Source organism: Ischnura elegans, assembly GCF_921293095.1.
Source record: "Ischnura elegans chromosome 13 unlocalized genomic scaffold, ioIscEleg1.1 SUPER_13_unloc_4, whole genome shotgun sequence".
NCBI lineage: Eukaryota > Metazoa > Arthropoda > Insecta > Odonata > Coenagrionidae > Ischnura > Ischnura elegans.
The window spans coordinates 1403975-1419608 of NW_025791660.1; the positions used below are offsets into that span (position 1 = coordinate 1403975).

General features: G+C 35.7%; 1 protein-coding gene across 1 annotated transcript in view; it reads left to right on the forward strand.

The window, feature by feature from the left end:
- Positions 1-278: 278 nt before the first annotated feature.
- Positions 279-15634, forward strand: part of LOC124173018 (zinc finger protein 26-like) — a 43696-nt gene continuing 28340 nt past the window's right edge. Inside the window, exons 1-5 of the mRNA XM_046552539.1 lie at positions 279-703; positions 822-959; positions 6511-6678; positions 7398-7517; positions 8588-8719. Of these exons, the coding sequence (XP_046408495.1) occupies positions 536-703; positions 822-959; positions 6511-6678; positions 7398-7517; positions 8588-8719 (726 nt within the window). The 5' untranslated portion in view covers positions 279-535. The remainder of the gene's footprint in view (positions 704-821; positions 960-6510; positions 6679-7397; positions 7518-8587; positions 8720-15634) is intronic.

The following is a 15634-nucleotide window of genomic DNA, read 5'->3' on the forward strand; positions in this document are numbered from 1 at the left end:
AATTTAAGCCCGACTTCAGCTTCCACACTGTCACAGTTAATTTACGGCCTTTAGATATGAAAATGGGTGCAAAATATCTTGAACGTTAAATTATAAACATTATTAAAATATTTATTTTTAAAATTATGCAATAGAGCTCAATAATTTATCACTCGTCGTTGCAAATACCTCATTTATCGATTGTAGGCCTACTGCGTACATTATTCTCTAGTGCTAAAAATAGCAACTAAAGTTCGTCATCTGAGCTAAACCTTGCTTATCTATTATAATTTAGTGCGTCAATAAACATGGAATTCGTTGAAATATTTGCTGATTACTCTGCTGCGATGTGATTTCTTTTTGAGGTCATATTTAAATGTGAGCTTAACACGCCCTTTATCTTAGTAATTCAAATGTTTTTACATTGGTGTAGTTGGTGTACGTCATGGAAATGATCGTAATATATTACGAATATAGTAATCACTGAGTGTTGTGTGGATGCTTTGGTTGAGGAGTGAACTGGTTTAGAGACTGAATTAGATATTGCTGTGAAACCATGAGTGCTACCACTGGGAATTACTCAGAGTCTCTATACAGGAATTCCGAGGGCACCCCGTGCAGACTTTGCATGAAGAAAAATGATTATTATTACAACATATTCACTTCAATTGTGGCAAGCCAGATAACTGTAGGGAAAGCCTTATATGATTTAGTCGACTTAAAAGTAAGTGGCGGGTTACATGTTATCGATTTCCTTGCCTCTTGTTTTATTCCGGTCTATGAGTACATGTTTTCCACGGTACGTCTGATATCTCTTGAAAATATATTTATTCCTTTCTTAGATTGCTGTGGGAGATGGCCTGCCTGCCACTTTATGTCCACTGTGCTTAAAAAAGATCATCGAATTCTACGATTTCAGAAATATTTGTCATGAATCGGACGCAGAACTGAGAAAGTTTTCGTCCAGAAATTACTTCAGGGTGAGTGCCTCTTATTTTTTTTTTTCATTAGAAGCCTCATGTAACTTCCACATGACAAACAGATATTAACTTGTTCGTGATTATGTGCCGTGTAGTCCGGTATTAGTAGTTTTCAGTTTATATCAACGAGAATGGAAAATTTAGCAAGATATTTGCATTTGTTGGTTGAACTGGTTATAACAGTAACTTTAAAAAGTAACTTAATTGTGTATTTCATGAATCACTTGCCATGACGGGCAAATGATAATGCTTCATGACTGTACCAAACTGGTACATATAACGTTTGCTAAAAATCGCTTTGATTAGGCATCAAAGGTTAATGGGGTATTAAATTTGTTAATGAACAACATTAGATGGTACTAAAGGCCCTTTGTGCAATGATCGACAGAGCAGTGAAAAGAGTCCAATGTTCCACATAATGCTTCCGAATTAGTCGATCCTGACGAGGCATTAGTTAACTCGCAGTTGTTTACTCAATGGTGACGAGCGAAGTTGCTTTTTTATTTTGGTATAACTAAGTGTTTACAATTCAATCATAGCCGAAAAAGTGAATCATTCGAATTCATGAATGACCAACTCAAAAAAGATATCAATGAACGTGAACATTTTTGTGGAATATGTTTTCGATGTATTTCTTTTGCTTTTTACCTCCTGTTTGGTTTTAAATTCCAGCACTTACAGTTGAGATAATTAATAGAACCGTACTTGCGGACTTACAGAAGTTTATTTACCATTTTGAAGTTGAAATGCACGAAGATATATCCAATGAAATATTTCAACAAATCGATCTAAAATGTTTAGAACAGGTTAAGAAAATTTATTGTACATGCCTGGCTATTTCATGTGCTTGTTCGTTGCAATGTTACAATACTAAGTGTTTGCATTTTTTATATTTGTAACATATCGGATTGATTTGATAACAATATTATTTGCTAAAATTATCTCTGTCAGTTGTTTATCAAATGTTTTATTACTTTGTTTATATGAACCGTTATTTCATGCAATTCTTCGATAATAATATTTTGTGTACATGATTTTGGTGCTATGAAAATCATGCACTCAAAAGTGTGTTCTTTATTTATTGAGAGTGTGGTTTTTATTTATTGAGAGTTTGGTTTTTAGTAATTACTGTGTAAAAATGGGTACATTTCTATAGGTATCCTAATATTAAGAGATGTTTTTTGTTGTGAAATACTATTTTTTATGTATTGAGATGTTTGTTGCAGGTAAGAAGCATCATAATTGTGGCTGGGGATATTAAACAGTGTAAAAACTTTTTAAATCGGTAGGGGTTTTTGCATTATGGTTCATGATTAAAGGTCTGTTTACTCCATGAATTTACCTGTACTAGTTGCACGATTAGGTGTCTCTTCTTGAAAGATGCAACCCATGGAGCACTGTCTTAGAATTAAAATCCTGAAGATATGTGCTGAAATCACCCTGAAACAGCCTATTCTTGTAAAGTCCACATCATCACCTGTTCCTGGCTTCCACAAAGCGATTGTGTGTACCCATCTGTCGATCATTTCAAGCTTGTCAATTTTCGTTCGCCCAGATATTATATCTTTCTCCCTCACGGTACCTGGGCAACTCTTTAAAGACAGTATGTTTAAAATCATTGGCTCTGAAAATAAGTTTCCGTCATGTTGATGCCAGAACCACAGTTTTACCACTCCTGCTTGGATGAATCTTGCTGACATTAGTGTCAATATAGATCTTATTCTTAAGCAGTTGAGTAAAAAAAACGTTAAACGTCTGAAATCAACTAATCTGAGGAAGATGGAACAAAAATGATGGTGGCTGACTGGAAAAAAATTACTCTCTCAGAGTCTCGAACCCTGGTCTTTCAAAATGAAAGTGCGGTGGGCTACCCCTAGGCCAAACTGGCATTGAAACAATTAGCCAAATTATTTAATTAAATTCAATGTGATTATTTTTATATTTTAAATGCTTTTTTCCCTCAAACCCGGGCGTATATGGATGAAACCCTTCAACATTATTCATATCTAATTGCCTTCTTTCAAGTAAAAAAAGTTGCATCTTCTTTCTTGACATCTCTTGCACAAAGTCTCCATGAGACTGTAAGAGATACTTCATGGTGATATCAGGTTGCCTCAGGGATCCCATTTTTATTTGAAATCAATTATATATGCTTTCATTAAACAGCATAGTTGACATAAACATAAAATAATTTTTACAAATCTTCTTTCCTCAAATTTGTAATCTGCATTGTTATCTCCTATTAATCTCAACGGATTTCAATGGTTAACTTCAGTTATATGCAGTTATAAGAAGTGATTTAACTTCAAAGGAGCAAAGTGTATTTGAGTAATGTAAAGGAACTCTTACTTGATTCATTTTATTAGAGAAATCTAAGGAAACATAAATGTTGTATTCATATAAGGATACATAAGTAATGATTTTTTAATTCAATAAATGCTCTCATGAGTATGTAGATCTGTGTATGAAAATAAGAACTGATGTATGGTCTTTATCCATATCATTATGTTTATTGGTAGTTTTATTGTTCATGGAAGGAATTATTATTGTTTATAATCAATTTACTTTGCTTTGAATTTTTTTTATAATAGCATTTACCCTTGATCAATGTGCTGTTGTCAGGTTCATAAGTTTAGCAATGTCAGTACCTTTTTTTTCAAAATTTGAGTTTATAAATATTTCTTTAAATTAACCATCATTTGAGACACTTGAGTATCGTAAAAGCGATATGGATGCAATGTGCGCAAATTAATACGACATAGAAGCGGTGACTGGACTTTCATGATATATATACGCAAATTTGCCTTTTAGATGCCAAAATTCATACATTAGGTGCCAAGCGCAGTTTGAATGCTCTGCTGACACTCACCGCTTAAAGCATGAGAGCCACTTGCCAGCTGCTAGCTGGCTGGGATTCTAGGTGGCCGCAACTACAAGTGGGCACCGGCAAGCTACACCTCCGCCACTATATGTCTTGTTCCTTAATTTATTATTGTTTTACAACATAATTATTAAAAATATTCTGTACACTGACCTTGAAAAGTGGTAATCTAATCCTTAAGGTTTGTGAAAAAGTTAATAAAAACAACACTTCTGATTATGACACAGGCAAAATTTTAGATGCAGCATAAAATCTATCAAAATCATTATTTATAAAAATATTTTACATGAAAAACAAAAATTGTAATAATTGGTCTGACAAAAGTTGTTTCACCAAACTTTATTCCAGTCTAGTACATCAAAAGTGAAGGAAATATAAAACATGTTATTATGATATTACGACATATAATCAAGTAACTAACAAACTAAAGGACCTTAATTTTTAGTTCCCATTTATCTATATGCAAGAGTTAATGAAATGTAAGGAACACTTATTCCACATCAATGATCCTATTTAAAGGCATCAATTTTGAAAATAGAGAATTTGGTGGTTTTGAAGTAAGAGATCTTTGCAGCTTGCAGGCTGTGTACTACTTACTAAAACCTACATTCCTGTGACAGACCCTGAACTACCAAAAGCCTATATCTTGGTAAGTTATTTGCTCTTCTACATTAAAAACAGAGGTGAATGGCCTTCAGTTGTGAAAGTGTAAATATATGTGTCCTTATGGGTAGCCTCTCTAAATTGTGTATCCTTCAGTTGGGCAACTTAACTAATTGTACAATACTGGGCAAAAAGCATAGCCATGTGTATCTATTTTCATTTAAGCAAATCTTATCTTCGCAAAGCTGCTTATCTTCTGTCAGAAGTATCACATGTTACACAGAGTAATCCTATGGTGATCGGTGCCTATTCTATTTAGAAGCTAAATATCTTCATCTTGGACCCCATATTTTCTTCAATGTGGCATGGTTAGATATATAAAGTGGTCAACAACAAAATAAAGACATTCCAATTCAGTTTCTGAGACACCACTGCGTAAAATTATTAGTTAGTGATTTTATCCTTATAAACGCAACTTCTCTGACAATTATTATTGCAGAAACAAATTCAGCATTAAAAAATTTAGCTTTTTTGTTCATTAAGCAGTGATAACTGTTACCCTAAATCTCTATTTAAAATGCAAGTTCGTGACTTGAAAAGAAGGATGTTAGGATACTTCACATGAACATGATATTCCAGGGGTAACGAGAATTTTGTGTTAATGGGACGATTTGAAGGCCTTCTCCTGGCTCCAAGGATTTTGTGACGAAGCCACAATATGAACTGAGTTTCAACAAGCTTTAGCTTTAGCTCCATATGGCAAGGTCACCAGGTCCCACACTTTGTTACACTCAAAGGACTGCATTTCCCGATCCAGTGCCCTTTTCCAGCATGACCTTTCTGGGCCAGCCAAGGCCTCATCGGCTGAAATAGGATCCTTGCCACTTGCAGAACTACTCGAAGCTAAAAATGAAGGTACAAGTCAGGGTAAGGTTTAGGGGTCCTATTTCTTAAAGGGTATCCTCTAAAGTCCTCAATACTGGATTCCCTGCCTTCAATAGATTCACCACAATTTTCAATACCAAGGGCATCATTATTGGAGTCTAATTCCCCATCAAAAACACAACCTTGACTGTCTGTCGTTGGTCCTTCCATTCTAATCTCATTAAACCCAATTGACTTATCATTATTTAAAGGCAAACTAGATTCATTCCTAGGAGAAAATGATAAAAAATGGTACACCCCATCATTATTGGATACACTTTCATCCCCTACATTAGGCCACTTATAATTTTCTGACAAAACATGTCTAGCCTTAGTGACTTTTGAGGTATTATATTGATCGACTTGTATATAACCTTTTCTTGTTTCACAATACCCAACAAAATTAACCTTTTCCCCTTAGCAACCCACTTACTTCTTTTCTGATCAGGTACATGATCATGAACATGATAATGCAACACCAAAAAAAACCTTAAATTTTCGAAAGATGACATTTTTCCTCCCCACAATTTTTTTGGAGTCTTACCGTGAATGGATCTATGTGGTACACGGTTTTTAATGTAGACTGCAGGGTTACAGGTCTCCACCCAATAACGCTTTGGTAAGCCTGAATCAAACAACGTGCATCTAGTCTTTACACATATTTTGTGATTAGCACATTCTGCCATACCATTCAGTTCAGGGGTATATGGGGTGCTAGTCTGATGCTCTATTCCATGTACCCTTAAAAAGAATCAAACTTTTGATTAGGTAATTCAAGACCATTGACAGATCTTACTACCTTAATCCTTTTATCTGTCCTGTTCTCAGCCCAAGCTTTAAATTCATTGAATCAATCAAATGCTTCACTTCTGGATTTCAAAAAAATAGCAAAATGGCTTCCTGGATTAATCATCAACAAGCACAAACATGAATTTTGCCCCACCAACTGAGACATCACTTATTTGACTACAGAGATCCATATTTACCAGACCCAAAACTTGATTAATAGGCATGCTGACACCATTCCATTTGTATATGAAAGCATAGACAGTATGTTGAACATCATTTTTTGTATTGCTTTAGAGCATCCCATTTATGTATTTTTAGGAGGTGAGTGTTTTTTCTCTCTTACTTTTTCTGCAGAGTTTTGAAGGAGAAGGGGCAGCTGATGACAATTCGGGGCATTCCGTGGAGACCAAGGGCTGCATTCAAGATGTGATTGAAAAGAATTCACAGCACACATGCTCATCCCAAACCACTGAAATATACCTTCCTGTGCCAGACTTGGTACTGCCCAGGGACAATGAGTTGGTAAGTTATGTTATAGTACACAGTGAAACCTGATTTGAACCACTTTCAGTTATACAAATTTCTCAGTTGCAATAAGAAAGTGAGTATGCCTGTTATAGAAATGAGTATATTTATGGGAAGTTACTCACAGTAATGCCATTGTCGGTTGAGGTCTTTTCCAGTTGTAATGTATGAGGCAGAAAGCTGAACCACGCTAATATTTTTTTGTCAATATCACTTGTACAACACTGGAAATCTTCTGATAGAAATTGCATGTATCTGATGGAGTAAACTTGTGGATAACTGTGTGAAATGTCTGTTCAATCCCCGTGTTGGCTATAACTGGGCTGTCTCATTATTGCCCTCTCTTTGTTTAAAGCCATCTTTCTCCTTAATTTCAATGAAGGATCCAGCTATAACTGTTGTGGCACCTTATTGCAAGCCTGGGTAAAGAAAATATTAAGACAATTCAATGTACAGTGGAACCTCAATCTATCATTCCAGCTTTTTTGCCTCTGCTGTAAGTGGCCAAAACTCTCATTCATACCGCATGCCCTTTGTGACATATTTCTCCCTCCCTATTTGAACGTTGATATTCTGGAGTTTGATCTGTGAGTGGCAAGAATCTCATGATTAAATTGGCCAGCTTGGTTGGCTGCAAGTAAAAGGGGAGCTTTTATAATCAAACGAGTTTATTATTGTTTCACTTTTATTGAGTGATACAGATTATTCTCTTCTAGTTTCCTCTGAAAGACGCGAACGAAGGTTACCTCAGTGAAGGGATTTATCCTGTGCTGTACACATCAGATCCAGCAGGAATTTCAACTGATGTGTCAGATCCATTGGCCACTGATGAATTGGTGAGTTGACTTTTGCCTTGTATAGTTCTAATTTTCTACGGCACAATGTCATTCCTTAGTGGAATATTCCTAATACCTCTTAGAACAAACGAAAAGCATTCTCCTATTCCTGATCAATGATGACCAGCTACAGAAAACATTTTATGAATGAATCATTTTAAATGAATTATATATTGCAATTAATCTCTTTTTGCTTTTTTATGCAAAACTGACGGATAAAATTTGTTTATTGAGCAAGTGAGACCACTGTCATCACATCACTGAGCAGTTATTAATGTTTTGATAATATAACACTATATAAATCTGGTTATGACAGAATGGAAGGGTGATTAAAAGTTGGGAGTTAAGATGAGTTCTATTGAGTTTGGAACAGTTTAAAGAATGACCATGACATCATGATGCAGCTGCTAGCCCGGTCGAACAGCATAGCTCGTTCCTTATGAGAGATTGATATTCACTGGAATCAGATCAGATATGGATTTTGTGATGAAAGTGAATAGGAATATATATCATGGACTAGGGATTTGTCCGTCTTTACCATTTTTGAATGGGGTGTTAAACGTTGGCAATGCAAATCCATTACCAAAAGACATAAAATTTTAGTGAGGTGAACTGATTTTTATTTACTTTGACTCAATTTTTTGCTGTTGTTGTTCATAGTCTGGAAAGTCTTCCACTATTAATGAAATATTAATATTTTGTTATTCTTGGATTTTTATTATTTTCTTAGAAATCAGTGCTCTTTGCATTGCTCATTTTTGAAAATCAATTATAATGCAAGGGGAAGTCCTCGATTTTAAGAGCTATTTACTCTCATGATTTTCCCAATAAAGGGGTTCCTTCTTCTTACCAAGAATTTCATTAGATTATATTGGAACAATAAGAACTTTATTGGCCAAATGTTTTTGGTTGATTAAGTAAATCTATTTCTACTAAGAGACAAGAATCGTTCATTGGGAATAATTTATTTTCTACTGGCATCCTGTAATTGGATCATTCTTCATGATCACTCTTGCTTCTTGTACCAATTGATTATAATATGTATCAATGGAGGTTCCTCTTTCCAATAGAGTAATCCAGTAACATACAAATGCCCTTCTGTTAAAGAAGATCATATCAGCGATTATGAAGATGGATATAGACTCAATGATTGCACTGATGGTGCCTCAAGCAAACTGATACATCAAGACATTTCTGGTCAGGTAATACAGTAAAACCTCTTTACATCGTAATGGAGGGGACCAAAATTTGGGCAATTTGATGTATGGAGGTTCACTATGGAGAGGTTTTAGAGATAAGCACCATGTTTTCATATCCTTTGGAAATGAAAGGCATTACTGTCTTTTAAACCATTATACTTATGCATTTAAATAAACATTCATGCATAAGTGAACATATATTTATTATTTAATGATAACACAAATTAAGTGAGCACTATCGTGCGATTTTTACCATGATTCGAGAGAAAATGATGTGATCTCTCTTAATTCAACAGTTACTTTAAATGATTAGGATAGTTGGATACCTTTTTTTATTTACTGTTAGGTATACTCTCATATGGAACAAAATGGCCGTAACTAATGGTAAACGTGAAAATTACAGCATGTTAAAGGAGTGTAAGAAAAAAAAGAGGGTGAAACATTTATCGCTGAAAATGTCATTCCATGTACATAATCGCGGCTGCATTAATGGTCTCTGGTTGTTTTGGTACAATTTGCAGAGGTAGATAGGCAGTCTCGGGGGTGTCTCCTTGGTATGATAAGTGGAGGTTTTACGATATAAAGAGGTTCACTATAAAGAGGTTTGCCAATAAATTTACATGTAAATCTGACGGGAGCGTAGGGGTGGTATGAAGTATGGAGGTTTATGATGTAAAGAGGTTCACTACAGAGAGGTTTTACTGTACTATTAATGAACTATTTATTGTCTGTTGACCTTGAGTTACATATAAATTGTATCGGCATCTTCCTAGAATTGGTTTTTCTTATCTTTAAATTAGTGATGGGTCGATTCCAAAATTTTATCGATTCCGATCCCGATTCCGATTCTGACATTTCGATTCCGATTCTACCGATACCGATTCCATCGATTCTGACATCATAGACTCCACGAAAAATAGGCAACAAGACAACCACTTAAAAAAATATTACTCAGTGAAAGAATCAGTTGACAAAAGCATCTTTCATATCATCACTATGTAATAAAAATATAATAGCTAAATTTCAAAACAGAGCTTTTCAAATGACTGTTGGAAACGCGGTCGTATATAAATTTGTACTTTCAAAAGCTACTGGAATCGGAATCGATTTTTCAACTTGGCAAGAACTCATTTTCGATTCTGGTTCTTGGTCGAGAATCGAAGAATCGAGGAATCGAACCGACTCATCACTACTTTAAATATATACTTTCTTTTTCTGTAAAAATCCTTGTTAATCTAACTAATGATATATGTACATCTAGAAACAATCTTTTCCCTTCTTCCCATCCATCTCTCCACTTCTCTTTTTGACTAATGTCTCTATAAGTCTATCATATCTCATGCTGTGGCTGATCAAGTATTGTTTTTTCAAAGACTTCTCCATCTATTTTCTGTACGTCCTTGGTACTTCCTCATTCGATCCCTTTTACCCTCTACATTCTACATGAGCAACACATTTCCAAAGCTTTCACTCATGACTATCATGCGGCCGACGATTTAAAATCTTGCTATCATTTTAAAATATGCCCAAAATGTAGTGTCCGATGAATATTTTCCATATTTTGTATTAGTACACTCAGCTGTGTGGAGATTCGTCTTTTCTCTAGAGCGCTCTTTGTGTCGAAGCTATTCTATTCACTATTTTTTTCTTGCTTCATCCATCACTGATAACTAGGCCTCATGTAGCTTGTCTGCTTTTAAGGTTATGAGACATGAAAATGACATAGTGTTGAAACCATGGTCAGGAGTGGAGATATATGTTAAAGTGTGGAAGTTATCATTTGTTGTTTATATTTTATCGTAGATAATAATTGCATTTACACCTGAAACAATTTCATATGCTTGAAAGCACTGTTGTATAGCTTTTGAGCAAGTAAGTAGGTAAAGGTTTCAGTTATTTTTGTGCAAGATAATGACTTTCTTCTTGAAACCTGAGTGCTTTGCTCCTTTTTGGAAGTTAGCTACAATGATAGGGGAAGTCCCCACTTTTAAAAGCTATTCATTCTCATGATGTGCCCAACGAAGTTGTTCCTCCCTTTTCTCAAGGCTTTTATTAGATTGTATGAGAAGAAAGAATAAGTTAACTGGCTGAATCTTGTTAGTCTATGAAGTTACTCTATTTTTTATAAAGATGCCAGAATACTTCATCAGGGATTACTTGTTTACTACTGACACCCTGTAATTCAAGCTTTGTTCATGATCACTTTTGCTGGTGCACCAATAGATTGAAATGTGTATCAAAGTGTGTTCCTCTTTCCAATAGAGTGATCCGGTAACGCACGAGTGCTCTTCTGTTAAAAATGATCAGATTAGCGATGATGAAGAAGGAGATGTGGTGAATGATTGCTATAATGATGCTACAAATGAACAGGTGTGTCAAGAATCTTCTGATCGGGTATTTATATTTATGAACTATTTATTTTCCATTGAACTTGAATTGCATATAAACTATGTTGCTATCATAAATCCACATTCCTAAAATTCATTTCATGCAGTCTTCAATTCTTGTCTAACATCTGCTTATCTTTTCATGTTTATGCTCTTCTTTTTCTATATTCTTAATAACCTGACCTATGAAAAACATTCAGAGCCATTCTTTTCCCTTCTTTCACTCCACCTGTCCTTCTCTTTATCTGTCAATTGTTCTTATATTGCCATCATATCTCATGCTGTGGCCGATTCAGTTAAGGTTTTTAGAAGACATATTTTCTCCCACTCTTCTTCATGCATACTTGTTACTTTAAGAAATTTTAGATTGTCAACATTCTTCGGGAGCAACACCTTTCCAAAGCTTCCACTTTTGACTTTGCTGCAGCTGTCAAATTTGAAACCTTGCTACCTTTTATACATATGTTCCATATGTAGTGCTTGATGACTTGTTTCCTCAGTTCTGTATTTTTATTCTCAGCTGTGAGTAGATTATTCTTTTTTTATAGAATGCTCTCTATGCCTGTGCAATTCTACTTTTTTCTTCTGGCTTCATCCATCACTGGTTTTATGCTTCCTGTAGTATAACATGTCCGTCAGTTGTGGAGGTTATGAGAAGTGAAAATGACATTGTGATGAAACCATGGTCAGTAGTGGAGGTATACTTTTAAGTGGTGAAGTTATCATTTGTTGTTTATATTTATCTTGAATATATTGCATTTACACCTGAAAAAAATGTCACATGCTTCAAAGCACTGTTGTATACCTTTTGAGAAAATAAGTTGCCATGGATTCAGTTATTTCTGGGAAAACTAATGATGTTCTTCTTCAATATACATTATTAATTTTTTTTAGTTCCTGTAAGCAAAAACACCTCAAGTACACACCACTCATCAATTGTTTGTGGAGGGTAAAATAAACCTTCATATTTTCCCATTGAAGTTAAGCATCTTTTGTCTTATAAGAAGTTCATATATGGATAACTTTTTTTCATTTATTGGAATTGCCTCCCGTTATATCTAGTCTGAGTCACTTATTTTTATTAGCCAAAATGTTTGATGCCTTTTATCCTCCAGCAGGCACGCCATATTCTCTGACACTAACGGGCACGCGTGGAACTCTGCGTCAGCACACAAACTTTTCCTCTGATATTAATGGCATAAACTCGAATTAAGAAGCGTACATTTATTACCTTGTTTTTTTTTAATAGAACTTTACATAGTTTAGGCAAAAAGAACAAACTTTTGAATGCTTTTATAACTCAAAATTTTTTATTACATGTTTTTAAAGCAATACCAAAAACTTAGTTTGTACGTCTTAAGGTTTTTCATGTCATTAATGTACACTTTTTGCAGGTAGTAACTGTTTTACAGTGCTTTCCGCAGTAAAAATTATTATACCTCCCACATTTCATTGTGATTCATATGTTCTTTGCTCGGCCACATAATACGCACTTTCCGTGTTTATTACTTGCTGTCTCGCTCACACCTTCAACTTGCAAGTCTTTGATTTGATAGCTTGACAATAATAATATACTGTCAGCAGGTAGAGATAATATGTTTGACCTGTTTTTCAAGTGTGCGTTCATCATTGTGTACGATAAGGTTTTCAGGAATGTGCTCCTGCATGTTTATCTGTAGGATTGTTCACCCTATTTAATATGTGAGCATTGATTCCTTTGATGTCCAAAAATTCCTTAAAATAAAACTAATGGCCACCTTTTCGTAATTCTGGACACAGAATACAAACTACACATTTGGTCTGTCTACACCTGTTTTTGTAGCATTGTAATCTAATATAATGCATGGTTTATTTGAACCTTCATCAGTGATCCCCTCAGCATGCATTGTTGAATACAATAACATCACCTTGTTCTTCTTTGTAACATATGATAGGAGGGTAATGTCTTTCTGAAACCGGTAGAGAGATGACCCTACATCGTGCATCTTGTTTGGCAAAAATCCAGGTGGTATCTCTCTTTTATTTTTTTCAGCGTGCCAATGATTGTAATGCTTTTGTAACAAGATGCTTGGCAAGCGGATCACTAGTATACCAATTATCTGTGGTAAGAATACGATTAGTTGCCTGAATTGATCCTACAAGCATCTTGACAACGTCTACTGGTGAGTTTGACACTAAATATGAACCTTACATTTTCTTCCCGCAATACGCTTCGAGATTACTGGTGAAGAATGTTTTCGCATCAAACATAGTACAGTGTAACCTCGATATAACGACACCCCACGGTGCACTAATAAACACTCGCTATAGCGAATTGTCGCTTTACCGGAGGTGGAGCAAATAATAGCCAATATACCGGTTGCGAACAGATATACAGGAACATGAGTGGTGCGGCGACAGATAAACATCTATCCGATGAACGTAAGCATAAATCCAGACGAAAGGCGATGTTTTTTGGAAAATAGCAAGTAGCCGATCAGAAGCACTGCCCCTTCCACCTCTCCGATCCCCTTCCCTTTTCCCCTACGCTCCCCTCCATCCGGCCCACACTCTAATATTACTCCTTTATTTTTATTTTCTTGCTTAGATGTGTTTGGTGTTTTTTGGCCATGGTGACTGCCATCAAATGCTTTCTATTCACGCAACTCACGGACGTGCGGGTATGCTGCCGACTGCTTTTTGCCGCCTGAGGAACAAAAGAAGATGAAGCATTCGCGAATGCTAATGCCACAATACTATCACCAAAATTAACTACTTATTTATCGAACGGCAGTTTACCGCATAAATTTGAGACCGAGCACTCTATTAACTTCATTTCTAACAGATCGCTAGCAATTACAGAGGTTAAGGAGTCTTGATGAAAGTTTTCCAGCGGTGAAACCCTCGCTATGGCGAGAGTCAACAGCAAAAGGGTCTCGTAAAAACGAATTTTTTAACACGCTTATTATAGGGTCAATTGACGGTGCATCGACTATCTGTCGTTATAGCGAGGGTGTCGCTATAGCCCGTACTCGCTTTAACGAGGTTCCACTGCATATAAATTCAGCCTTTATTTCGCGGGTTTGCTCGGTATATATTGAATGAAACTGCAACAGCCTCTAAATGGTTGCATCATTTCGTCAATTGTCACAAATTTGCTCATATTATATGTTTTTTGACTATTTCCTATGGATGAGTTTATTATTGTTCTGATTGCAGCTAATTTATCCGTTTGTTTTCGGAAATCCCTACTTTCTCAGTCGTCAAATCCTACTAATTGCAAAGAAGAGAAACAAAAATTGCTTCTAACTCATAGCTGCCCTTAGAATTTTCATTCCTGATCCATCTGCACTCCACAATTCTAAAGCATTTGCATGATGACCTTTTTTTATGCCAATTAGAAATAGTATACCCAGCACAGCCATAAATTCTGTTCTTGTCATTTCCTTACAATCTCTATTCCTTGAAAAGTGGACAAGAGCAATTTTAGTTTGAATGTACTTGTTTGTTTGCATCACAATTTCATCAATCATGTCTATATCTATACATTTTAGAAAAGCCGCAGCCTCATCAGGTGTATTTCTTGCACAGAGTTTTGTCCCTGGTAGGGTTTTCATAATGTTTTTGCTCTTGATCTTTGTGGCACCGCAAAAAGAAGTTTTTTCCACTTGCTAGATTTATCAACTTTTCCAAAAAATAATTATTCTTACCAACAATATCACTATCTTCAGCAGTTAGAGGTTCTTCCACGTCACCATCAGACGTAGCTTCATCAGAGTCTCTTATTACATAGGGGTTATCACCTAGGGAAATATTTTCCTCCTAATCTGTGTCATCACACTCCTCAATGCCGACTTCCTGTTCCTCGTCTGACAGCACTTGTAGTACACTCAGATAGTCTTCTTTGGTAATGAATCTTCGTGCCCTAAGCAGTATGATAGCTAACTTTTGAATTTTTCTACATCAAAATCCCATTAAAGGACAACAAAGTATCCAATGGAAATTAATTCTAAAAATGTACTCACTTCATAGGGCTCGCGTAGGAGAAAATGCCACAGGTTCATTTCTCTCCACAAACAGCTGCTCCTACACACCAAACACTTAGCTGTTAGCTTACCCTGATTCAGAGAAGGAATGGTAAAAACTCTTGTGTTCCCACCAACTCACCTCACGCTACATCGTACAGAGAGAAACAATGTTGATCTATAATTGCCACTACGGGATAGTATTACATCACCAGGCACGCGTTGCACTGAGTGCAACAAAAACGACCAGTTCAGCTAATTATTGGTTTTATTTCGAAATGCCATTAGCCATGTGCTTGAATCACCAACAGAAATCTCCATAGTGCTACAAAGAAGGAATAATTGATATGTTTGGTTCACTGACCTACTACAGTTAATAGCATGAGACCGAAACGGCACAATGTTGCACTTAGTGCCACAGTGCACCCGCTGGAGGGTAAAATTGACTTATAAACCAAAACGTACGAAATTTTTCTTCTTTATAGACCGTATTAATTTTCCATGTTAGTGTGTTATTATATTTGTGC